General features: G+C 41.7%; 1 protein-coding gene across 4 annotated transcripts in view; it reads right to left on the bottom strand.

The window, feature by feature from the left end:
• Positions 1 to 25705, bottom strand: part of LOC145341424 (ubl carboxyl-terminal hydrolase 18-like) — a 40360-nt gene that overhangs the window by 13451 nt on the left and 1204 nt on the right. For 3 of the 4 annotated variants that reach the window (XM_080186367.1, XM_080186368.1, XM_080186369.1), the window contains exons 2-7: positions 19745 to 19841; positions 19418 to 19560; positions 16297 to 16385; positions 15141 to 15272; positions 10444 to 10539; positions 5936 to 6073 (exon numbers count right to left, since the gene is read on the bottom strand). In XM_080186367.1, the coding sequence (XP_080042493.1) occupies positions 5936 to 6073; positions 10444 to 10539; positions 15141 to 15272; positions 16297 to 16385; positions 19418 to 19560; positions 19745 to 19841 (695 nt within the window). Of the gene's footprint in view, positions 1 to 5628; positions 5668 to 5935; positions 6074 to 10443; positions 10540 to 15140; positions 15273 to 16296; positions 16386 to 19417; positions 19561 to 19744; positions 19842 to 25705 lie in introns of all 4 variants that reach the window. The other variant, XM_080186366.1, reaches the window with a different exon arrangement.

Genomic DNA, 25705 nt, shown 5'->3' with positions numbered 1-25705 from the left:
GCAACACCAACAGCACAGGCTAATATCCCTATACCAGCTGAGGTTGTTTATGAAAAGCCCTGACTTCTCAGCCTTGCCATTCTCAAGTTAAATCGCCACCAGTCACAGCCTATGATCATCCAGGACTATGGTGACTTTATGTTTGATATGTGTAAGTGACAGCAATGTCAGAATGGTCTGCATGCCAGCTGAGAAAAAGGCGATGGCAATCACTGAAGAGGAAGAAATTCATCTATTGTAGATAGCCAGGTTGAACCAGCCAGGAATAAGGATGATGAGGCAACTATCATAATGTTGGTAAATGGGCAGATAGAACACACAATGAAATGTGAAGTCCTCAAACTGATGGTTTCTAATGTGATTCCGTTTGGTCTCTAGGTGTCAATCTGGTGAACACAGGACTACTTGCATACCACATAAGTAGCAAGTGATAAACACAATTAAGCGAAGCTCAAACCAATGAAACAGGTTGAAACTCTGTAGCCCTTCCACAACCAATTGTGAATGGTGGTGGACAATTAAATAACTCTCAAATATCATCTTCCTTAATCATGGGTGAGCCCCACACATCAATGCAAAAGACAAGGCTGAAGCATTTGCAATCATCTTCAGCTAGAAGTACCGAGTGGATGATCCATCTCAACTTCCTCCAGAGGTCCCCAGCATCACAGATGCCAGTCTTCAGACAATTCGATTCACTCCACATATCAAGAAATGGCTGAAGGCATTGGGTACTGCCAAGGCTATGGTCCCTGACAACATTCCAAGAATAGTTCTGTATTGCAGAGCTTGCCATACCACTAGCCAAGCTGTTCCAGTACAACTACACCACTTGCATCTATCCAGCAATATCAAAAATTGTCCAAGTTTGTCCTGTATAGATAAAGTTGAACAAATCCAGGAATGCCCGATCTGTCTATTCTTAATCAATAAAAGGTGGTGATGGAAAGAATCAATCAAGGAGTATTTACTCAGCAATAGCCTTCTCAGACGTTCAGTTTGGGATCTACCAGGTTCACTCTGTTTACAAACTTGGTTCAAACACAGACAAAAGAGCTGAACTCCAGCGGGTGAGGTGACTGCCCATGACATCAAGGCAGCATTTGACCAATCATGCCAGCCAGGACTCCTAGCAAAAAACTGGATACAACAAGAATCAAATGGAAAACTCTTCCATGATTTGAGCCATATCTAGCAAAGAAGGTGATGGTGGAGATTGTTGGCAGTCAATCTTTTGGTTCCAGAATATCAGGTCAGGAATGTCTCAGGGTAATGTCCTAGGCCCAACTATCTTTAGCTGCTTCATCAATGACCTTCCTTCCATCATGAACACCAGAAGTGGGGATGTTCACTGATGATTGCGTAATGTTCAGTACCATTTATGACTCTTCAGATACAGAAGTAATCAAGTTCAAAATGCAGCAAGTCCATGTCACTTGTCAGTCCAAGCCTGGATGTTGTTGCCGGTGATCACTGCCTGGCATTCGTGTGGCACAAAATGTCACTTGGAACAAGAGAGAATCCACTTGACATTCAATGGCATTCTCATCATGGAACCCCCCCATTTTAAAACAGTCTGTGTTCCCATTGATCAGGAACTCAGACCAGACATAAATATTGTGGCTTCAAGACTAGATCAGAGGCTAGGAATTATGTGGTTGATAAATCACATACAAATTCCCCAAAGCCTGTCCACCAACTACAAGGCACAAGTCAGGAATGTGCAAACACCACCAGCTAGAAGTTCCCCTCCAAGCTAGTCACCACCCTGACTTGGAAATATATCACCATTCCTTCACTGTCACTAGGTCTAAATCCTGGAACTCCCTCTCTAACAGCATTGTGGGTATACCAACATCTCATGGACTTCAGTGGTTCAAGAAGGCAACTTACTACCACCTTCTGAAGGGCAATTATGAACAATAAATGCTTGCCTAGCATGAATAAATAAAGAGTTTTACACCATTTTTCCAACTTATTTGGACTTCATAGAATTCTACCAACGGATCAAGTGGCCTCCTTCTGTGCCACAATGATTCTATGAAACAAACCTAATTTGAGATACATTGGTTTTAGTCTTGTTGGAATCAAGTATTGTGTGGCATATGCCGCTGGTAAATGTTTCTGCATCCTTCAGTTTGAAAACATGTTGTGCGGTAACTTTTGGAAGTGAAAGACAAGGAAAATGAAGTATCTGGGACCTTAATCAATAATGAGACCAATAGAGTAACTCCTTAACCAATGGCATTTGTGGACTGAGAACATACAGAAAATTAAGGAAGATAAATTAGAATTCTAAACTATTATAATAGAAATAAATGTGGAAATTTTTACTTGCAGGAACAAGCAAATTTGGGAGTGGGTGGAGTTTGAAGAGTGCTGAAATTAACAAACTGATTTTAAGCCCTCAGATAAGTGCAGCATGTTAGACTGCCTGTATCTAATCCCTTCAGGAGGGTGAGTTACTCTCTTGTTAACAGTGATTTTAACATGGGTTTTGAGATTTAACTGGTGATATACAGGTTTCCCAAACTTCCTAGAGCTCGCTGGTTGGAACAATGTGGGAACACAGGATAATTAAGGGCGTACTGTAGAAATTACAATCTCAAATTCCCATTAGTATTGAAAACTCAGCCAATTTTCACCTCTGAAATACTTTTTTCACAGAACTTGTTATGAGATGATATAATGGTTAGCATTGTGCCTCTCAGCACCAGGGATCTGGGTTCAATTCCTGGCTTGGGTCACTGCTTGTGCCAGCACACTCTCCCCATGCCTGCATGGGTTTCCTCCGGGTACTCCAGTTTTCTCCCAGAGTCTGAAAGATTTACCGGTTAAGTGTATGGCCATGCTAAATTCTTCCTTAGCGTACCTGAACAGGCACTGGAGTGTGGCAACTAAGGGATTTTCACAGTAGCTTCATTGTAGTGTTAATATATGCTTATTTGTGACACCAATAAATAAACATTAAACTTCATGAGTTTACAGTTGAATTTCACTTCAGATGTTTAGTGTCTAATCAATTTGCAACTGTGATTAATCAGGTTAGCATGGCTGATGCTTATGCTGTCATTATTGGTTCTCAGATGAAGACCAAGATAACCAGCACCAACAGCATGAAGAATAGCACCAGCATCAGGTCAACAGGAGCAGAAACCCCAGCATATGTACCAGACACACACACTGGACCTTATTTTACCATTTTGATTCTAAGTGCTGCAGCTTGAAACTGGGAGTGTTACAGATATGACTTTTAGACCTGTTCTCAGGCACCCCCACATGCACTCTGCCTGAAAAAAAAAAGTGATTCTGAATCGTGCTGCAGAAGCCCATGGGCAGGACTTAACATGCCCGAAACCTTACAGCTCCAATCAGCGTCTCCAAATGTGCATGCACAGAAAAAAAAGGACAGAATGCTGCTCCCTTGCCACATCCCTCAAGGGCCTGCTAATGCTTCACCCTGGCCCTCATAGGCATTGTCCCACCCCTACAACATTGCTGACCTCTATCTCCCCACCCCCCAGACAAATCATGGGCCTCACCCTCCCTTTTCCCCCACCGATCTCAAGCAGGGTGGCAGTGGACCTCCTTCCTCCCCCCAGCCCCCAACCGATCTCAGGCAGAGAAGCTGCAGACATGCCTTTTCCCCCATTGATCACAGGCAGAGTGGCAGTGGTCCCCCTCCCACCTCACCAATCTTAAACAGAGAGCTGTTTGATGCTAGGCACCTATCTCCTCACTAATTGGAGCATCCGAATTGGACTTTTATGAAGCATGTCTGTTTCGTGCTGATTCCGGATGGACGAACGCGACAGTAAACGGGGAAGTGCCAGTAAAGTCGGGCATACAGCCCATTAAAATCAATTTAAATGCATGCAAATGCATTTAAATGACCGCCACCCCTTTTCAGGTGCAGTCATTTTCCGGCTTTGGTAAAGGGGGAACCGGCGTGGATCGCACTATTCGCTTCATGCCCAACTTTACCGAGTTTTTGCACCAAAAAAATGAGCACAACATCCTGGTTAAAAAAAAAATCAGACCCAATATCAAGTTTCTCCTTATAGGCTTATCAAAGAGGTAATGAGCAGTGAGTTAAAGATCACAGCAGATGATACCCAGAGGAAAGAGGAAGAAAGAGTAAGCTACCTCAATATCCAAAACATCAGTGTCTCAGATGCCCTGGGTCTCATGGTAGGCGTCTGCAGCTTTCTGAATACCCCTGCCAAGCTGAACCTGATTGATAGTCACTGATAAAGCACAGCAAAGTCACCATACCCCCAACTTGCAACTGCCAGACAGCTCTGGCTAGTTAGCTATGGTGTATGGCATCATCAAGTGCACACAGATGACAGCTTAGGCACTCCCATATTACCCAGGTGTATTCATTACGTGGATCTGGAAACAATAAGGCGTTGTCCTTTTAGACCAGAGAGGAGGAGGATTTTTTTTCCCCTCTGAGGATTGTGCAACATTGGAACTCTGCCACAGAAAGCAATGGAAATGGACTCATTGAATATTGTTAAGGTTGAGGTCGATAGATTCTAGTTAAGCAAAGGATTCAAATATTTAGGGACAGTAAGTGGGAACGTGGAATTTGAAACACAAATAGGTCTGCTATGATCTTATTGAATGCTAGAACAAGCTCAAGGGGTCAAATGCTCATATTTCATGTACTCATGTTCATAACTACAAGAACTTCCACTCTCAATTAACCACAAAAAGATGCTTATTACAAGTCTGTGTAAGATTTCTGGCAGCTACCACGTAGATTCCAATCCACACTCCCTGACTGATTCACACCTCAAAAGCAGAGTTATATCTGGCTGCTTGGCGATAAGAGACACCCATGTAGAGTTTTGCTCCTAACGCCTCTGAGGAACCCACTCAAATGAGTCCCAGGAATAATATAACGAAAGCTGATTGTAATCCAGAGTCGTCACTGAGCCAGCGATCACCGTGCTGAAAACGTGCTTCAGATGTCTCAATGGATCTGGACTCATCCTTCAATATTCAACAGCTAAAGTTTCCTACTGAGCTCCTCTGGACACAACATTCCACGGTGGCAAGGTTTGGACTTCCAGCTGAGCAAGACAGAGCACAGACCATGCTCGGAGGATTAGGAACAGGAATATGATGCTGGTAACACTTCAAGAACAATGTACATTTCTGCCTGTGATTTTCCACATTGGAGAGGTTTGCTTAGGTTCCTGTATTGATCTCATCTTGTAGCCATACGCAAAAGTTACTCCCCCAGAACAAAGCAATCCTACCATTAACTGAGCTTCCCTTTCACAACCCAACTACTGTTTAGCAGTAAGTCCTATCTTACTATTTAACACAAGCGAAAAACTCACTGCCAAAATAGAAAATATAGGAAAGTGGTGGAAACAAATAATATTTATGCAGCTCAATTATAAAACAAAAACTTAACCACACTTATTTCTGGGTTGTATGCACACTAACAGGCCAACCTTGCCATCACGTCTTGCTTCCTATGCCACTTCAGGTTAATATTATTCCCAAAGAGGAATTAAAAAATTGGATCAAGGGAGACACAGAAAATAGACTAACAGAATGTCATAAGTTTAAAGCCTGACATTTTAAAAATCTTTAATAACAATTCACTACCTGAAAGAATGATACTCCACAGTTCCAGTTGTTTTCCTTCTGTACCAGAGAGTTTGATGCATTGCATTAAAAATTTAAGTTAAACTTACACTGTTAATTACCAGGCATAACTTTCTTTCAAAACTTTAATGGACAATTAATTTGCAAATCCAACAAGTTCTTAAAATAACAGGGAGGCACTAATTGCTCTTTAATTTAAAAATTCAAATGAAGCCTGTGCCACTTTGTCATTGTTCCTACTCCAAGAAGCTAGTAACCCATAAAAAGACAAAATATGACAAAGTAAAAAAGCAAGCCAAATCTGTACCTTTTTCTTCTGAAATTTTAACTTCAGTGGAATCTCCAGAGTGTTATGCAGCTTTATGTAGCACATCCTGACATAGTCAAATTCAAATCTTTTCACCTGCAGAGCCAATATCTTTGGCAGACTTTCAAAATAGTATCGCTGAAATTAAAAAGGAGACAGACAAGAAGTTATGTTGATGTCAATTTATATTCTTGCAGTAACATTCAAAAAAACTGGTGCAGACTGAATGTTATAGAACAGGAATAGTGACCCTTTTTTAGTTGTCAATGGCACACATTCACAATGGGCAAAGGAATCAAACATTTGACAGAAGGTTAATGTTCAAATAATTCAGGGATTATAGAATACGCACCATTGAACCTGCTCCACCAATCAATATGAGTAGTGTTAATTTTTTGTGTCAGCTTTATTTTCCCCACCTACATCCCTTGTTTGCCAGAGACACCAAAAATCACAACCTTCTTAAGTAAAGAATTCTAAAGACTTACAACCCTCTTGAGTGAAGCAATTTCTTCTCATCTCTGTCCCAAATGATTAGCCCCTTACACTAAGATTGTGCCTCCAAATTAATCTGTCAAGACCATTCAGTACCTTTTATGGGAAGAATTTGAAAGGAGCAGATTTTCATTTGCTGAGGAAGTTCGGGGTTGATGGGTTTTCTTAACTATAGAGTCAGCATGGGGGGTGGGGTGGTGTTGGGGGACCAAGATAGGTTGTTGGTGACCTGGACACCAAAAAACTTGAAGTTCTCAATCATTTCTACTTTGTCCCCACTGATATAGACAGGGGCATATTCTCCACTACGTTTCCTGAAGGCAATGACAACCTCCTTTATTTTGTTGATATTGAAGGAGAGGTTTTTGTCACCACACCAGTTCACCAGATTCTCTATCTTATTCCTGTACTTTTTCTCATCATAATGTGATCTCAGACAATCATTCAATAGCTCATCTTACATTATTTATAAGATATTAGCACCAATGTAAAGAACTCAGCCAAATATTCTACAAAGATTTGACCATATATCCAGCCACAAAACACAATTTTTGAATACACACTATTAATATCCTGGGCGCCCCTGTTGAACAGAAACTGAACTGGACCAGCCATATTAATACTGTGGCTACAAGAGTAGGTCAGACACGAGGAATCATGTAGTGGGTAACTCACTTCTTGACTCCCCAAAGCCTGTCTACCATCTACAGGTCACAAGTCAGGACTGTGACAGAATACTCTCCATTGCCTGAATAAGTGTAGCTGCCAAGATGTTTGACAGCATTCAGTACACAGAAGTCACTTAATTGGCCCCATTCAGAAACATTCACTCTCTCAACCAGAGACACAGTGGTAACAGTGTGTACCATCTAGAAGCTGCACTGCAGGGCCTCAATGCTCCTTAGACAGCACTTTGACCTCTATCACCTAGGACAAAGGCAGCAGATGCATGGAAACACCAGCACCTGGAGACTCCACTCCAGGCCACTCACTATTCTGACCTGGAAAATATACCATCTACACTCCCCACTAAAACTGCAATTGGGATTTCTGAACTTGGACAAAATTTAAGTAATATCAGCACTTTAACAATCCATTATTCCTGCTAGATCATTTAGAAGATATTAGCACTGATGGAAAGAACTCAATCACATATGTTACACAGATCTGACCTATGCCTCACAACCAGATATATACTGACATCATTTTTGAATGGTCAAGGACAAACATGACACTTTTTGAAGCTATTGGAATATCTGCTGTTGCGTGTTTTACTGTTCCAGCCCAGGTCCAAGTTATACAGAATCATATCACTTCTGATCATTCACTCCTACCTCAATCTCTGATCTGTGTCTAAGTGACCTCTGAATACTAGTTTGCTGTGTTTATTGCATCACTGATAATTGTTTTCTGTGCAATTCCACATAACAGATCCCAGATTTGGGTGAACAATTCTTCAAAAAGTGACTTAAGAACAAAAAAACACCCAAACAATTCTCCAATGCAGCCTGTGGCGAGTTTGGTGGCAGGTGGGAGTGGAGATTCTGGTGGGAGCCAAAAATTCAGAAATCTGCTGGTGTAAAGTTACATTTCAAATCTCCCAATGGCAGGTTAATGCTATTTGCATTCATTTGAATCTCATGAATGAATATTAAGACAGCGGCCCACAGGCAAATCCCATCAGGCCTTTCAATTTCACATCATGCCAGTGTGAAATTACATTGGTCTAAACCCAATTGTTAAAGAGTGGCACGCAGAAGATAGTCCTCAGTTAACAAGAGACATCACAGAAAGTGCAACAACTTTCTGCTATAATGCTGCATCTCTCCAGATGTTCTATACACCACTCTTCCAGGGCAAGGCAGTTCCCACCCTCCCTCTCCACGTTGAGCTGGACTTCAGCATCTGCCGCAGGAGTCATGATGACACAGGAGGGTCCAAGTCAGATCAGTACTGCATCTGGGTTAGGGTTCCCTCTGGTGCCACACACCAGTGTCTATCTCGACAGCACTGAGCTGTGGGACTTATGCAACCACCGCAACAAAATCCAAAGTTCAACTGGGTGTGGGGGGAGGTGCTGGGGTTGACTTAGGAAAGATAAGAGGGACAATGTGGAAGGACGGCTCTGCAAGTGGGGGTAAGAGCAAAGTTGACGATGGCAGTCAGAGGGGCAAGGAAGCGGATGAAGACAACAAACAGTGGAAGGCAAAGAGAAGACCAAGGGGAAAGAAACTAGATTCTGACAAGGCTGCAAGAAACTCAGACAAAATGGTTTAAAGGGTATCCCTTGTATTACTGGAGGAGGAAACATTAGGTGGCAGACAATAGGTGGGAACCTGTTCATCTGGCACAATCAAGATGGTTTACATGAACACTAAGCAGGTTGGAGCTGCTGTATTTTGTGTTACTATTATCCATGATCCTCTTTGGAAACAGGAACTTTGGGGGTATATCTCCAGTCTTGCACACTCAGGATTAAATCATGTTTTGGCCAGAAAATCTCACATGAGGGTGTGAATCAGGTTAGCAATTTATATATGCAAGGTCAGTCATCGCTGGCTTCACCCACTCCCGAAATTTGCTGACCCTCCAGTGCCATGAGAAGCCAACATGAATTCACTACCAGTTTTTGCCAATGAAAGCTAGGCGGGATGGCTGCACCAAGGGGCTTGGAAGTCATTCAAGCCCCTGGATGGTCAGAAGCATAGCTGGATATTGAAGCTGGCAATGCTGTGACAGTTCTTCCTGGGCCCCCTCATTCTCAGATGTGCTCCAAAGGCTGGGAGAGCTGCTAAATTGGCCATGAGGCCACATTGTGCTGGTACCTGCAAATTACAGAAGGCCAGTTTGAGTGGATGAGCTGAAGCTAATTCAGAGTATTTTACACTCTGTGTAAATTGCAGGATTGGGTGTAGGGGGATTTGTAATAGATTGTTGTGGGAGGCCAAGCTTTATGTCATCATGGGAGCGATTCTTGTCCTCAAATGGTAAGCTCTACAGTGGCCTCCTTGAAACTGCTGACACCAATGATTTCTGCTATCCCTCCCCATCAAATTGCTGTCGCTTGTTGTGAGCAAGTTTGATGTGTATGGAGACAAAAGAGAGCGATGTGATCAGAGGGAATGAAGCAGAGGTTGTGTAAAAAGTATGTCACCTTGCCAGAACAGACAGAGAATGGAGTCTGAGCAACAGGCAGATGGGATGTTGTGAATGGCAAAGTTGAGAGAACAAGTTATGATATGTTTCCTGCAACTGAACATATGAGAGACCCATAAAGAGAGTTGCTGTTTGAGTAACTGATGCCATGCTGAGAGTTTGCTAGTGAAGGGAGCTAAGAGAGGGCTTACTCTGGCAGAGTGGATGAGATCATTCATCCCCTTCCTACACTAGATGGTGCTTCTTGAGCAGGTAGTAACTGCACTACCTCCTGGGCAGCAGCCTCCCAAACCAAAGTGGTAAGGTTTGTGTGCTTTCTTGAGACATCCCATTGAGCGAGCACATCGGTGAGCCTGGACTCCTCAAATAAGGGCCTCGAGTGGCTGGAGGCTGAAAGCTGATGCTGTCTTCTTCTTCAGGCCGCTTGCCTCTTCCCTCTGGATTGCTGTCACAGTCTGGTGAAGACAAGTGAGCTAGAGAGACACTGGTACAAGTGTGCTGGATTGGTGTTTAAATATGGTGCCAGGACCTTCAAAACAACTGGCAGATGAATTGGCTGCCAGCCCACCAGGAGAACTCGCCAGTGCATAATTAATAATGGTCCCAAGCACAGATTTTTGTCATTTTGGCAAGTGGGAAAAGCTCCACTGCAACTACCCGCTGTCTATAATATTTACTTAAATATCAGTTTCTATTTTAAACAGGATCTTGCTTAAACATCTGTCAGTGGTAAAGTCTCAGTTATGCGTTTCACATACCCCCAGTAATACTGTATCCATCCTTTAGAGCATTTTTCATGTCCCAATTAACAAAATTAGAGAGTAGCTGTTTGAGAAAAGAACAGAACATTAACTCACCATCTCAGTCTCTGTTTTCTCATCACAGGTTTCACAGTAACACAAATTATCTCCACTCAAAGTTGTAACTTTTAAAAATTCTTCAAGTGATTCATTCTATTATGACAATTAGAAAATAAGTGGTGATTTTTTGCAACAGATTTTCATAAAAAAAAGATGATAACTGGAAGATAATGGCTATTCTTTGTGTGTTACATTCACATCAATTTGGTCATATTGCAAATGAGACATTGTAATTTTATTCCCTTTTCATTTCAGTAGCCAGCAAAACAAATGTTTCATTCGATGGGAATGTCAGCGTTGGAGTTCCAGTGTAAATTGCTGGGAGTGAACGCTATGTTGATTGTTTTGTTCATGGGAGGTGAAAACTCCTTGATTAACACAAATAAATAGATAATTTTCTATTGCACATCAGAAACAATAATCGGGAGAAGGAATATCTGAGGGCAGCAAAGCATCTGCTTGCTTCTCTCTCTTTCAACTGAATAGACACTACCTGCTCATATTGTACTGTGGACAACAGACAGAGGAATTCTAAAGAAGACTACAAATTCCAGAAAAATAATGAGAACTACAGCTTTAAGAACTGCCTTAGCCATGAACATCAATGGGGGACTCAATCAATGAATTTTTTGTATCTTTGCCTTTTATTACTGAATCTTAAATTTGTCCAAAGGTTAACCTTCTCTACTTTGCAACTTCTGCAATTGTTCAAGGTCCTTGTAGCTTGTATGGATGGCAGTGGGGTCTGCAGGATACATAAGTGAACTAAACTGTGGTACCAGAAACTATTCAAGTGAGTGACAGTATGGTAAGGGGGATAGACAGTTCTCTGCAGCTGAGAACATGAGTTCAAATGGCTGTGTTGCTGCCCAGTGCCAGGATTCAGGACATCTGATAACTGGGGAGGAACTTGTAATGGGAGAGGGAGGGTTCAGTTGTTGAGTACAGGTGGGTGCCAGTGACATAGTTGGGAATAAGTAGCTAAGGATGGAACTAAAAAGGTTGAACCACAAAATTAATAATCTCTGCATCATTATCTGAGCCACGTGCAAATTGTCAAAAGGGCAAATAGGATAGAGATGTGAATGTGTTGGAAAAATGGGTTTTTCATTTATGGGGCAGTGGTATTAGCATTCGATTGGGACTAGCTTCATCTGTGCTGTTCTGGGACAAGTGTTCTGGGGAAATTATGACTAGGGCAATAGATAGGGCTTTAAACTAAATAGTGGAGATGGGATCATGTAAGAGGAAATGTAATAAAAGTCAATGGGCAAGAATGAGACAACAAAAAAAAGGTAGTGTTTTAGGTAATGATAACCAGACTGTAACAGGAAGGAACAGAGTACAAACTTAAGGATACACCTGGAGATAAAGTCACAAATTGCAAAAACGTTAACAGCTCTGTATCTGAATGCATGCAGCACTCTTAAGAAAATGAACGAATGAATTGAAAGCACAGATGGAAATAAACATGTACGAACTGATAGCCAATACACAGACATATTTGCACAGTGACCAAAGCTGGGACCTCAAGGTATACAAGTCTCCAGGGCCTGATGGGATATATCCCAGAATTGTGAGAGGGGCAGGAGAGGAAATTGCTGGGGCCTCGAAAGAAATCTTTGTATCCTCACTGGATACAGGGGAGGTCCCAGAGGACTGGAGAATAGTCAATGTTGTTCCTTTGTTTAAGAAGGGTAGAAGAATAATCCAGGTAATTACAGGCTGGTGAGCCTTACATCAGTGGTAGGGAAATTATTGGGGAGGATTCATTCCCACTTGGAAATAAGTATTAATGAAAGGCAACATGGTTTTGTGAAGGGAAGGTGGTGTCTCATGAACTTGATCGAGTTTTTCGAGGAAGTGACAAAGATGATTGATGAGGGTAGGGCAGTGGATGTTGTCTACATGGATTTCAGTAAGGCCTTTGACAAGATCCCTCATGGCAGACTGGTGCAGAAGGTGAAGTCACATGGGATCAGAGGTGAGCTGGCAAGGTGGATACAAAACTGGCTTGGTCATAGAAGATAGAGGGTAGCAGTGGAAGGATATGTTTCTGAATGGAGGGCTGTGCCAAGTGGCATCCCTCAAGGATCAGTGCTGGGACCTTTACTATTTGTAATATATACACATATTTACATATATAAATAAAAGTGATTTGGAGGAAAACGTAACTGGTTTGATTAGTAAGTTTGCAGACAACACATGTTGGTGGATTTGCGGATAGCAACGAGGACCAGAGGATACAGCAGGATATAGGTCAGTTGGAGACTTGGGTGGGGAGATGACAGATGGAGTTTAATCCGGACAAATGTGAGGTAATGCATTTTGGAAGGTCTAATACAGATAGGAAATATACAGTAAATGGCAGGATCCTTAAGAGTATTGATAGGCAAAGGGATCTGGGTGTACAAGTCACTGAAAGTGGCAAAGCAGGTGGAGAAGATAATCAAGGCGGCATATGACATGCTTGCCTTTGTTGGCCAGGGTATTGAGATTAAGATTTGCCAAGTCATGTTGACGCTTTATAGGACCTTAGGTGAGGCTGCACTTGGAATATAGTGTTCAATTCTGGTTGTCACACAACCAGAAGGATGTGGAAACTTTGGAGAGGGCACAGAAAAGATTTACCGGGATATTGCCTGGTATGGCAGGCATTAGCTATGAGGAGAGATTGGAGAAACTTGGTTTGTTCTCACTGGAGCGACAGAGGTTGAGGGGAGACCTGACAGAAGTCTACGAGATTGAGGGGCATGGACAGAGTGTACAGTCAGAAGCTTTTTCCCAGGGTGGAAGAGTCAATTACTAGGGGGCATAGGTTTAAGGTGCAAGGGACAAGTTTTAAAAGAGATGTATGAGGCAGTTTTTTTTTTGCATAGAGTGGTGGGTGCCTGGAACTCGTTGCTGGGGGAGGTAGTGGAAGCGGATATGCAAGTGACTTTTAAGGAGTGTCTTGACAAGTACATGAATGAGATGGGAATAGAGGGATGTGGTCCCCAGAAGTGTAAGGGGGTTTTAGTTAAGACGGGCAGCATGGTCTATGCAGGTTTAAGAGTGCCAAAGGGCCTAGTCCTGTGCTGTAATTTTCTTTGTTGTTTGTTCTCAACATTGAAGGGTATTTGACTTTACAAAAAGATGGAAGCAAGAAAAAAAGTGGGTTAACGCCATTAAGGATGTAATTAGTACCGCTGTCAGAGATTACCCTAGTTCAAAAGAGCAAGATTAAGATGGGATTAGGAAAAGAAAGCAATAAAGAAATAGAAAGATAATAAGTCACTTGAGGGAGCAGTTTACGAGCCACTAACAGTAACTATGCCACAAGACAGTATATAGGAAGTAACAGAATGTACATGAGAAAGGTATTGTAATAATCATGGATGACTTTAATCTATCCATAGATTCACCCAAAGGTAGCCAGGAATATGAATCCATTGCGTATAGGTGGAACAATTTCTTAGAACAGCATGTTCTAAAGCTAATTAGGGAGCAGGCTAAGGAAGTATCAAAATGAAAGAAACATTGTACAAATCTACAGAGTTCAGAAGATTGTTCAGACTTCTGCCTGAAATAACCAGCAAACAATGCCTAAAAAGAACGCAAAGGAAGAGAGTACGAGAGAAAAATGGCTAGTAATAGGAAAGCAGATAGTAAGAGTTTCTACAAATATTCAAATAGGAAAGAATAACTAAAGCCAATGCTGGTCTTAGAGTGCAAGTCTGTGGAATTGATAATGGAAAACAGGAAAATGGCAGAAGTGCTATTTTATGACTGTCTTCACTGTAGAAGACTCAAGCCTATAACTTCCAGCGGAATGGCAACTGAATCAGATTGCCACTCCACTCGTAATTATCTTGCCAGGGAGGTGGTAGATTGTAATCGGCTGTGGAATATTGTATCCTGGGCCTCAATGCAATAGCTTGCCAATTTTTTTCTGAAAGTTGGAACAAAAAAATTCGGCCTGACATTCTCAGGTAACATCAGGATAAAATGCTGCAAACTAGGCTCGAGTCACAGATTTGGGGATGAAGCCTGATAATACTAAAATGGCTTCCTTTTCTGATCAGTAAATCCCCCTGCAGGCGGAAGTGCAGCTGGAAGTCAGGGTAATTACCACTCAAAAGGGGTAATCATATGATGACAAAATCTTAGAAGTACTCAAGGATATCCTGTATTTTCTATCATTTGTTCCCTCGCAATGTCAAACACAATGGAATCGACCACTAAAGACTCTGTGGTAATGGAAATTTAAAGTTAAAATAAAACAAGTTTCTAAAAAAAATCACAGGGAAATTGACATTTTTCAAGAAACTGGTGAATGAAGCCATATGTGCTTTTAAACATGTATAACACTTGCTGGGCTGGGTCCATTTATAGAGTGGCAAGGTGCTGCAATAAATCCCCTTGCCCCAAACTTTGAACATTTCACATATATACATAGGTAGTGTGAGTGTTGTCATACATGTTTAAATGTCAGGACACGGGCTGGGAACAGGAGCAGAGACAAAGGGAAGATAAAAAGATCTGACTTCTCCTCAGATCCAATACTAAAAAGGTCATCACAGGGTGTTATAGCCTATATTTCCAGCCTGGTACAGCATTCACTATTTATAGTTTGATGCTGTACTTCATTGTTGTCATATTATTAAATCAGGATTTGCTGGAATTGTAAATAGGAACAGTAATATGTTACTTACCACACTGTTGAGACAAATGGAATGACCAAATGAACGAATGGATAAAGGGACATCTAAAAGAATGCAATCCTCTGGGCTTTCAATCTTGCATTTCAAACACTTCAGAGAATTAATCACTTTACTCTGATAGATCTGAAGAAAAAGATTATGTAAGAATGTTTTCCTCTCCCCCATTCCCCCCACCTCAACATCCCTGCCCCTTCTACCTTTCATCCTTCTATGGCTTTACATTGTTTGACTTTACAATGATAAAGAAACAAACACTTTTTTTTCAGTTTTCTTCTTTTTATAGTATGCATCATCTTTTAGATGATGACGCATGCCATGATATAGCTGCACAGCAATCAACATTCCTGTGGTATTTTGGATAAGCACTTTTTTAAAAAAAAACGTGAGCCCAGGCAGTTTTTGCTCATCACGGAGGCATTAGAGTCCAGTCTGGTTCTATTTTCATCCAAAATCCTCCCATGTGCTCTCTCCAGCAATCAGAGCTGGGACCCTTGACTACTTTCATTTCATGCCGGCTTCATCCAGAGACATTAAAGACCAGTTGAATTGCCCGTCACAGTATTCATATTAAAGGCAGCCTGGAGGTACCCACAAATAGATGTGTACAGCTCTTTCATAGAGCCAGGGGATAGTTATGCTCAAAAGGGAATTTGAGTTGGAAATGGGGCTGGACAACTGTAGTACCAAATCTATCCCCTATTAAAAAACAAATCTCCATCAAGAGGGTAAAATTGCTAAATTTGTCCTATTGTGTTCTTAGCAATGTATATTTGCCAATAATGATATATAATATCCCTAATGCACTTGTTTGCAATCAGGGTAAGAACCAACATTCAGTTAACAGCAACTTTACATCATTTCGAAAATAGATGGTGAACAAGAGCTGAATGGCATTTAATAAATTATTAGTCAGTGCCCCATTAATACTTTAAATATTACACTTAATGATGGCAAAAATCTACAAACTATAGGTCATTATGGCAGTATAAGAAGGCAACAGTGTGAAAGATGAGATGTGGTCACTTGCATGCAATTAATCCAACAAGATAAAAGAAACCCAAGGAAGATTAAGATCAAATTACTCTTAAATCAACTCTATAGACATGGAAGAATTGATTTTAAAACTTCCCCTACATTCTCAGCTCACCTGCAATATATTACAAGACCCATCACTTTCTGTAGCAACTTGGTTCAGTAACTGTCGGAAATATTCTTCTATGTCCTGCTGTTTGAATGCTGAGGAAAAACGCAAAATCAGTTGTTATAGTTTTGTTCTTCAATAATTTGAATTTGGAATAAAAGTTATATATTTATTCCGAAAAAAATTCAGGAAACAACAGTATTATTGAAAGCACAATGACAGCATAGAGAATGACATCAGAGCATTACAATAATAACTTGATACTTCTCAGAGGTCAATGCTTACATTATGAATGAACTTTCAATTTGATCATAAAAGAATGAATGGGAGTTGCATTTAAAAAAACCACCTACCTGCTCTGAAGACTAGATTAATATAAATTTCCAATAAGCAGACTCTCATCAATGGGAAAATAGAGCACTGACCTCAATGCTTAGTTTGCCAATGCATTTAAAAATGGAGGGAGAGAATAAAGGGAAAATCATAGACTAGATAGCCTGACATTAGTGGGGAAGATACTAGAGTCTATTATAAAAGACATGATACTAGAACATTTGGAAAGCATTAACAGGGTTGGACAAAGCCAGCATGTTTATGAAAGGCAAATCATGCTTAATAAATCCACTTGAGTTTTCTGAGTATGCTACTAGTAAAATAGATAAGGAAGAATCAATGGATATGATGTATTTAAACTTAGAGAAGATGTCTGATCAGGTCTCTCATAAAAGGTTAGTGGATGAAATTAACACATATGGGATAAGGGGTAATATATTGGCATGGATTGAGAATTGGTTGACAGACAAGAAACAGAATGGCAGACAGTGACTAGTGGGTACCACAGGGGTCAGTGTTTGAGTTTCAGCTGTTCACTTTTGCTGAGATAGAGCAAAACTCCCATTCCTAGCTCCTGGCCACCACCACATAAATGAATCCCCCCCCCGCAACTTCTGATGAGGCTCCCACTGGGGCCTGCCCCTTGGAACAGGTTGGCACTGCTAGGTTGGCATGCTGTCAACCTGGCAATGCCAACCTGTGCCAAGGGGCATTGTCAGGCTATGTCTTTCTCCCCCAGGGGAGAATTTTACACCCCTAGAAGAGACCCCCACACTGGTTCATGCCTAGGTGAATCTATTGCAAACTGGGGTGTCAGTATATGGCAGGAGATCAACATCTGGCAAGGGAGTGAGTTAATGATATTAAACTTTATTGAAATGCATTTAAAAGCAGGTTTAGCCCATTAAAGGTATGTTTAAGCCTAAACCCAGTATACAATTTGGTTACCCTTTTCCAAGCATGAGTGTTTGAGCATGCATGTGCAATTTCTTAGCAATTGAGTGAGAAATGTTCCTGAGCTGTTATAAATTGAATATCTTTATTTCTTCAAAAAAAGTTAGTTCATTCCTCTGAAAGTTACGCAAGAAAATATAAAGTTGCTAAAATATGTACACAAAAGGATTAATTAAAATCTAAGTGACATGATATTCATAAATGTAAATCAAGACAAGGTCAAATTCGGTGCAGACTTGCTACGTTTCGAAGTTGAGATGCTGTGTTATTTGAGGTGAAGGTCCTGAATTTGCAGTTGTGGAAACAACTGTACAATGACTTCCACTGTTGAACTGCCAGATATTGATTTTACAGGTGAGCTTAGTAGGTGGAATCCAAATTTATAGGGAGGAGAGAGAAGGTTCTTACTTCTGCTCTGTAGTCATGCCATCTTTAGCTGCCTAGTTACTTCACAGCAGACCAGTGGCTGCTTTTAGATTTGTGTCACCATAGGTTGAAGTTTTTTCTTCAAGATGGTTCTCTATAAATCTACAGATACCTGCCATTTTCAATTCATATTTGCAACTCAGGCAAGATGCTGGCTCACCAAATGTTGATTTATTCTCCATATCACGCAGGTGATAATATCATAGTTATACAAAATCTACTTCTGTCATGTAATGATCAAAAGGGTCAAGGCTGTTCACAACTTATCCGGGCTTCTTAGTGTCTTTGAGTTTAGAGGAACAGCCACCAAATCAATGAGTTTCTGTTCAATCTTTGGGAACACTCATTGAATGTTAAATGTCTGAGGAATGCATCCTTGTTTCCTCAGGAGGTCAAAGAAAGATGGTTGAAATCCAAATCTTGTCTTGTAGCAAAGAGCCATTTTGAAAACAGTTTTTAAAACTCTATCTCCATTTTTTAAAATATGGCCTTCAGAAAAGTTTTTTTTCTAAAAACGTGGGCCAGAATTTCACTCTCCATTCTCAGCCAGATCAGAGGCAGGAGGAACATAAAATTACATGGATAGAATTCTCTCCAGGATCTCACCATTTCTGACCTAGATGCAATTTTACAGTGTGGCGAGTAGGGCCTCAGATGAGAAGTCCGCCCATGTCCTTAAAGACCTATTTAGGGGCTTTTCCTTCTCAGCCTCAAATTTTAGGCCAACAGGCATCCCTGATGACTGAAGGTTGGGAACTGAGAAGTTTTCACCATTGAGCTCAAGGGAGGGTGGAGGGGGTGGGGAGATGGGGACGGGGACGGGGTAAGGAGTGCCTCAATCAGAAAGCCCCTTCAGACAGGTGCCATGCCCTCAAAAGACCAGGCAAGTCCAGTCCTCTCCCACCCTCCCCCACCCCGGCTCAGCTAGGCCATTCCCTACTCGCACCTTTGAGACCCCTTGAACTTGCCTGATTGCAGTCCCAGGGCTTAAGTCTCAGGCACAACAGTGCAATACCTCTTCCCATCACTGCAGCACTGTGCCTGGAGGGCGGTCAGCTAATCTGATTAGCCAACAGCTCTTCAAAATTGGACTTCCATCCAAGTGCAAACAGAAGTTCCACCTGCAATCAATCAATACTACATTGAGCATAAAATTACAGCAGGCCTATTATATCATCTGCAATAAATCTGCTAAAAATGGGTAAAAAGGAATTTCAGATGAACATCAAAAACCATCCTTTCAAATAAATTCACCATATCACATGATTTTGCAGCCAATAATTTGCACTTAATGGTAGCTTTAATTTAGTACTCAATGTTTTTGGGGAACTGATACGTATGTGCTGTTTTACATGATTTTCACGATCTATGCCAGTCTGATATATATTGGCTTTTCCCGCACTTTGTGACTTACCATCTTGCTCATTCATGCCCAGGTTCCTTGTAATCCCACGTGTGTTTGCTGTATGATTTGCATCTAGCTCTGCAAACAGAACTTTCAGCTGGTAGCAAATGCTGGAGTCCTTATCGATCTTTCTATCTGTCGTTTCCACAAATCTAGTGGGTTGATTATTTGTTTAACAATTTAATACGTTTCCAGTACAGAGAATAACTTTTACATAATATATTATTCACTTTTCATATGTAAATATTCAAACCAAAATCAATTTACACTTCAAAGTAGTTAGAGCACATGTGACTGACATATTCAGAAGCTCATTATTGTATTAACTGCACAAACCTGTTGATAGCTTCCTTTACTTCAGGAGTCATGTAGAGAGTTTGAAGCAATGTGTTCAGGTAGCAAGTGGCTCCTTGGTTATGTAATCCTGAAAACTCTAAATCAGAAATAAAAGTTTTGTTAACACTGATCATAATGTAGAAAAACAGAGTTTCTTAACAGACAATAAACAAATGTTATGTGTGTAACCCACAAGATTTCCTATAACTGTTGAATTCTGCTGATTAAAAAGATACAATACATGTTACATAGACCAAGTGTTTTATTGTGGTAATTTTAAATAAATATCAATTAGCAACTTTATGTTTATCCATATCACAAGGTTGAATATTTTGGAATTAAGGTGAAGATATTACTCAAATATTTCATTACTTTCTGTAGTCAATCCCAACAATTAGGAATAGTATAGTTAAGTAATTTGTTTTCAAACTCTGACTTCATCACTCCAATACTACATTCTGCCTTTATGCAACCTCAGATCAAATTGTGACCGAATTGTTGACCATAAGCAACCTTGCATCAATCTGAATGATGTTAACAACCTACTACCAAATTGTCATGAAATGTCATACTATGGACATGTGCCCATTAGAATTGAGTATGTAATTGATAATTGCCTGTTAAGCACAGGTAATTAGGCCTTGGTACAATTTTTTTCCAAAAATATACTTTATTCATAATAATCTCAAATAAACCATTGCAAATCTACATGTCTTTGAATTGCAAACAGTGCAGGATTAAAACTTTTTACAGTTCTATACAAATTACAGTCATAAGTGCCCCAGGAGTCGGTGCTGGGGCCTCAGCTATTTACCATTTATATAGATGATCTGGAGGAGGGAACTGAGTGTATGGTGTCGAAATTTGCTGATGACACCAAGATTGGTGGAATGACAAATTGCGTGGAGGGTGTGGAGAGTCTGCAGAAGGATCTAGATAGGCTGGGCGAATGGGCCAGGAACTGGCAAATGGAATTTAATGTTGGCAAGTGCGAGGTGGTCCACTTTGGTAGGAATAATGGTAGGAAGGATTATTACTTACGTGGCAAAAAACTGCAGCAGGCGACAGTGCAGAGGGACCTCGGGGTCCTTGTGCATGAGTCGCAAAAACCCAGCTTGCAGGTGCAGCAGGTGGTCAGGAAGGCGAATGGGATGCTGGCCTTCATAGCGAGGGGGATTGAATATAAAAGTAGGGAGGTCTTGCTGTGGCTGTATAGGGCATTGGTGAGGCCGCAGCTGGAGTACTGTGTGCAGTTTTGGGCGCCGTACTTACGCAAGGATATTTTGGCCTTGGAGGGAGTGCAGAGGAGGCTTACTAGGCTGATACCGGAGTTGAGGGGGTTGAGCTATGAGGAGAGGCTGAATAAACTAGGCTTGTACTCGCTAGAGTTTAGAAGAATGAGGGGAGATCTCATTGAGACATATAAGATAATGAATGGGATGGATAGGATAGAGGTGGAGAGACTCTTCCCGCTCAGAAAGGACAGTAGGACTAGGGGGCACAGCCTCAAGATAAAGGGGGGGGGGGGGGGCGGTTTAGAACAGAGTTGAGGAGGAACTTCTTCACTCAAAGGGTGGTGAATCTCTGGAATTCTCTGCCCGTTGAAGTGGTGGAGGCTGCCTCGCTAAATATTTTTAAGACGCGGGTTGATGGGTTTTTGATGAGAGAGGGGATTAAGGGTTATGGGGAGAGGGCGGGAATGTGGAACTGAGCCACGACAGATCAACCATGATCTTATTGAATGGCGGGGCAGGCTCGAGGGGCTAGATGGCCTACTCCTGCTCCTATTTATTATGTTCTTATATCATTTCAAACCTTAAAACTATATACATGCCTCAAAAATTTCTGTGTGCCGTTGTTGCTCAGATTGGTACAATTGGTTAATAACCAGAAATTAGAAATGTAAGCAACAATACCTGACAGGGATGAAACCACGATTGAGCAGAGGACTAGGCTATCCTATTATACTGGGGGCGCGCTGATGCTTGTGATCGTGGTTTCCTTAAACTGGGAAAGTGTAAAGGATCAGGATAGCCAATGAGATGTGCGGCCAAACTGGCCACCTAAAACAGCAATTTGTAAAGCACTCTGGGACAATTGGGCAAGAACTAAAACAACAGGCTGCAGCCTAAAAGACAGAGATAAACAGGCTACAACTCAGATGACTGAATACACATGATATGGATCACCTCCAGGACCATAGGGATTTTCTGGTCAAACTGAGTTGTTTACCAGACATAGGGGCATTGTAACCCCTTAGTTGAGAGGGAGGTGCCCCAGCACCTACAGACATGCCCACAGGGCATACATCCAGAAATTGGTGTGGCAGCACCCAATTGGACTTTATCAATCAGGATGATCAAGTCCTAATTGATTAATTGGCAATGGCCAAAAGGAGCACAAAACCCAATGGGGTATAAAGGTTGCTGCGCAATCAAGAAATTCTCTCTCTCTCTGACCCCACAAACAAACAACAAGTGATCGTCGCCAGCAGCGACCAGCACAAGGAGAGCCACCACACCCAAGAAGGAAGACAGGCCAGAGCCAGAATGCCAGACCAAAGAATCAGACTACCTGGAGGACTACCGAAACCAGCGCACAGATAAAGGCCAATATCTGCTTGGGTATTTGCCAGTCACACAATGTCAGGACAAGGTCTCATATTGGACTTGAACTTTAGTATTTTACTTAAGATAACTTATTATTGGTTGGGTGGGTGATTATTGATTGTGTGTTTTAAAAAAATGTTGGTTATACTAACAAGAAGTCTACTTGCAATTCTTTGTCCATTGTATAAAGGGTTAAAACAGACTGTGAGGCAGGCCCAACAGGTAAAACCAAGGCTTTAATGTAATTTTTCAAAGCCATTTCGGCCTTTTGGCTAAGAATAAACTTTAGATCAAGACCACGAGGGGGTGTAATGCCTCATGTCCTCAACTTGGATCTTTGAGCCCAAGATGGGATGCAATATCCTTGTCTAATCATCTTGGATCAGGTTTGTCCCTTATATGAGGATCATGATTCCTCATCCAAATCATTAATATGAATGACAAATAACAGTGGACCCAGCACTGAGCTCTGAGGCTCACCTGACGAAGGGGAAAAGCTCCAAAAGCCAGTGGTGTTTGCTAACAAATAAACCTGCTGGACCCTAACCTGGTGTTGAGAGACTTCTTACTGTGTTCACCCCAGTCCAATGCCAGCATCTTCACGTTACATCATTGGTCTCAGGCCTCCCGTTTGAAAAACAACTCTCTAGAACCACCCTCTGGTTTCTGTCAAGAAGTCAGTATTGTATCCATTTAGATACCTCACCCCGAATCCCATGAGATTTAAATTTATGCAACAATCTGCCATGTGGTACCTTGTCAAAGGCCTTGCTAAAGTCCATTTAGACAATATCATCTACCTTATTGGTTACCCCTTCAAAAAAACTCAAATTTGAGAAATTATTTTCCACTTAAAGTCATGCTGACTGTCCCTAATCAGTACTTGTGTCTCTAAATGCCTGAGGATCCTGTCTCTCAAAATACCTCTCAACAGTTTACCTAACACAGAAGTGAGGCTCACTGGCCTACAGTTCCCAGGCTTTTGCCTGCAGCCCTTTTTAAACAAAGGTAAATATTTGCCACTCTCCAATCTTTAGGCACTTCACCCATTACTATCAATGATTCAAATATCTCGGCTAGGGGACCCACAATTTCCTCCCTAGCCTCCCACAACGCCCTGGCATACACTTCATCAGGTCCCGGGGCTTTATCTACCTTGATGCACTTTACGACTTACAGCACCTCCTTCTCTGTAATACGTACACTCCTCAAGACATCACTATTTATTTCTCCAAGTTCCCTAACATCCATGCTTTTCTCAATAGTAAATAATGAGAAATATTCATTTAGGATCTCAGCCATCTCTTGCGGATCCACACATAGATGATCTTGTTGATTCTTAACAGGCCCTACTCTCCCTCATTACTATTTTGCCCTTTACGTATTTGTAAAAGTTCTTTGGATTCTCCTTTGCCTTATCTGCCAAAAGAAGCTTGTGTCCCCTTCTTGCCCTCTTGATTTCTCTTAACTCTACTCCTACATCCCCTATACTCTTCAAGGAATTCACTTGATCCCAGCTGTTTATGCATATCATGTGCCTGATGGAAAATTCCCCACTTGCTTGGATGGGTACGTCTCCAACAACACAAGAAGCTTGACACTATCCAGGACAAAGCAGCCCACTTGATTGGCACCACTTTTACAAGCAAGCACTCCCTCCACCACTGATGTTCAGTAGCAACAGCGTGTGCTATTTACAAGATGCACTGCAGCAATTTACCAAAGATCCTTAGGCAGCACTTTCCAAACCCACAACCACTTCCATATTGATGGACAAAGGCAACAGATACATGGGAACACCATAACCTGCAAGTTCCCCTCCAAGCCACTCACAAACCTGCTATGGATATATATCACCATTCCTTTGCAGTCACTGGGTCAAAATCCTGAATTCTCTCCCTAACGGCATCATGGGTCAACCCACAGAACATGAACTGCAGCAATTCAAGATGGCAGCTTGTCACCTCCTTCTCAAGGGTAACTAGGGATGGGGCAATAAATGCTGGCCAGCCAGTGATGCCCATGTCCCATGAATGAGTAATAAAAAGTAGCTGGTGAAATTAGCAGCTCACAGAACCAGGACAAAGTGGATCACCAGACTGCAACTAGTATTTAGTTGCTTTTCCAAAAAGTGTTTAGTTCTGAATACTGATGAGTGTGATGCTTCATCTGGGCAGCCAGAGCCAAGTCCATGGCACTATGGGTGGCTCAGCTGTACAGAGAGGTACACGGACAATATGAAGAGCCATTGTGGTAGGTGATCCAATAGTAATAGATAGGAGTTTCCACACCAGGATGGTGTGTTATCTCCCTGGTACTAGAGTCAAGGATGTCACTGTACAAATTCAGAGTACCATGGGATGGGTTGGGGAAGGAAGCTTTGTGCATGGTGAACAGCCAGCATACATGGTACACATTAGTATCAACAACATAGGCAGAAAGTGGGATGTGGTCCTGCAGCCAGAATTAAGGAAGTTAGGAAGGAATTCTCTCAAAAGTAATAATCTTCAGATGACTCCCAGTGCCACACACAAGTGAAGTGTCAAAATAGGTAATTCCAGCAAATGAATGTGTGGCTGGAGAGATGGTGCAGAGGGAGGGCTTAAGATTCCTTGACATTGGGACCAGTTCTGGGGGAGGTAGGAACCATACAAGCTGGAAAGCAGCTCAACAGGACTGGACAAATATCTTTGCAGGGAGATTTGCAACCATTGTTGGGGCAAGTCAAAATTAGTTCAGTAAGGGTTGGAAACATGAAGGTTAACACAGATGGGGCAAAATCAGAAATGGAAATGGAAATGGAAAACAGAAGGTTAACGAATCAGTCTGGAAAGCTGAGGAAATAAAGATTAGAAAACTGGGTGGTATGGTGGCATAGTTGTTAACACTGCTGCCTCACAGCACCAAGGACCCGGGTTTAATTTGAGGCTTGGGTGACTGTGTGGAGTTTGCACATTCTCCCCATGTCTGCCTGGATTTCCTCTGGGTACTCCCATTTCTTCCCACACTCCAAAGATGTGCAGGTTAGGTTGCCTGGCCATAGAAAATTGTCCCTTTGTGTCAGGGAGACTAGCAGGGTAAATAAGTGAAGTTATGGGGATAGGCCTAGGTGGGATTGTGGTTGATGCAGACTCGATGGGCCAAATGGCCGCCTTCCGCATTGTAGGGGTTCTATGAAAATAAAAAGAGAGTTTGGTAGTGCTAAAGGATATATTCTTCAATGCAAACAAATAAAGCAGGGAGGCTGAGGGCACAGATAGAAACATGGCAACATGATATCATTTTTATTGCAGAAACACACCTTACAGATAGACAGGAAAAGACAACTTAATGTTGCTGGTTACAAGGTTTT

Source organism: Carcharhinus amblyrhynchos, chromosome 3, assembly GCF_965287045.1.
Source record: "Carcharhinus amblyrhynchos chromosome 3, sCarAmb.v2.hapA, whole genome shotgun sequence".
In the NCBI taxonomy this organism is placed as follows: Eukaryota; Metazoa; Chordata; class Chondrichthyes; order Carcharhiniformes; family Carcharhinidae; genus Carcharhinus; species Carcharhinus amblyrhynchos.
This window is presented reverse-complemented; position numbering and strand designations above follow the sequence as displayed.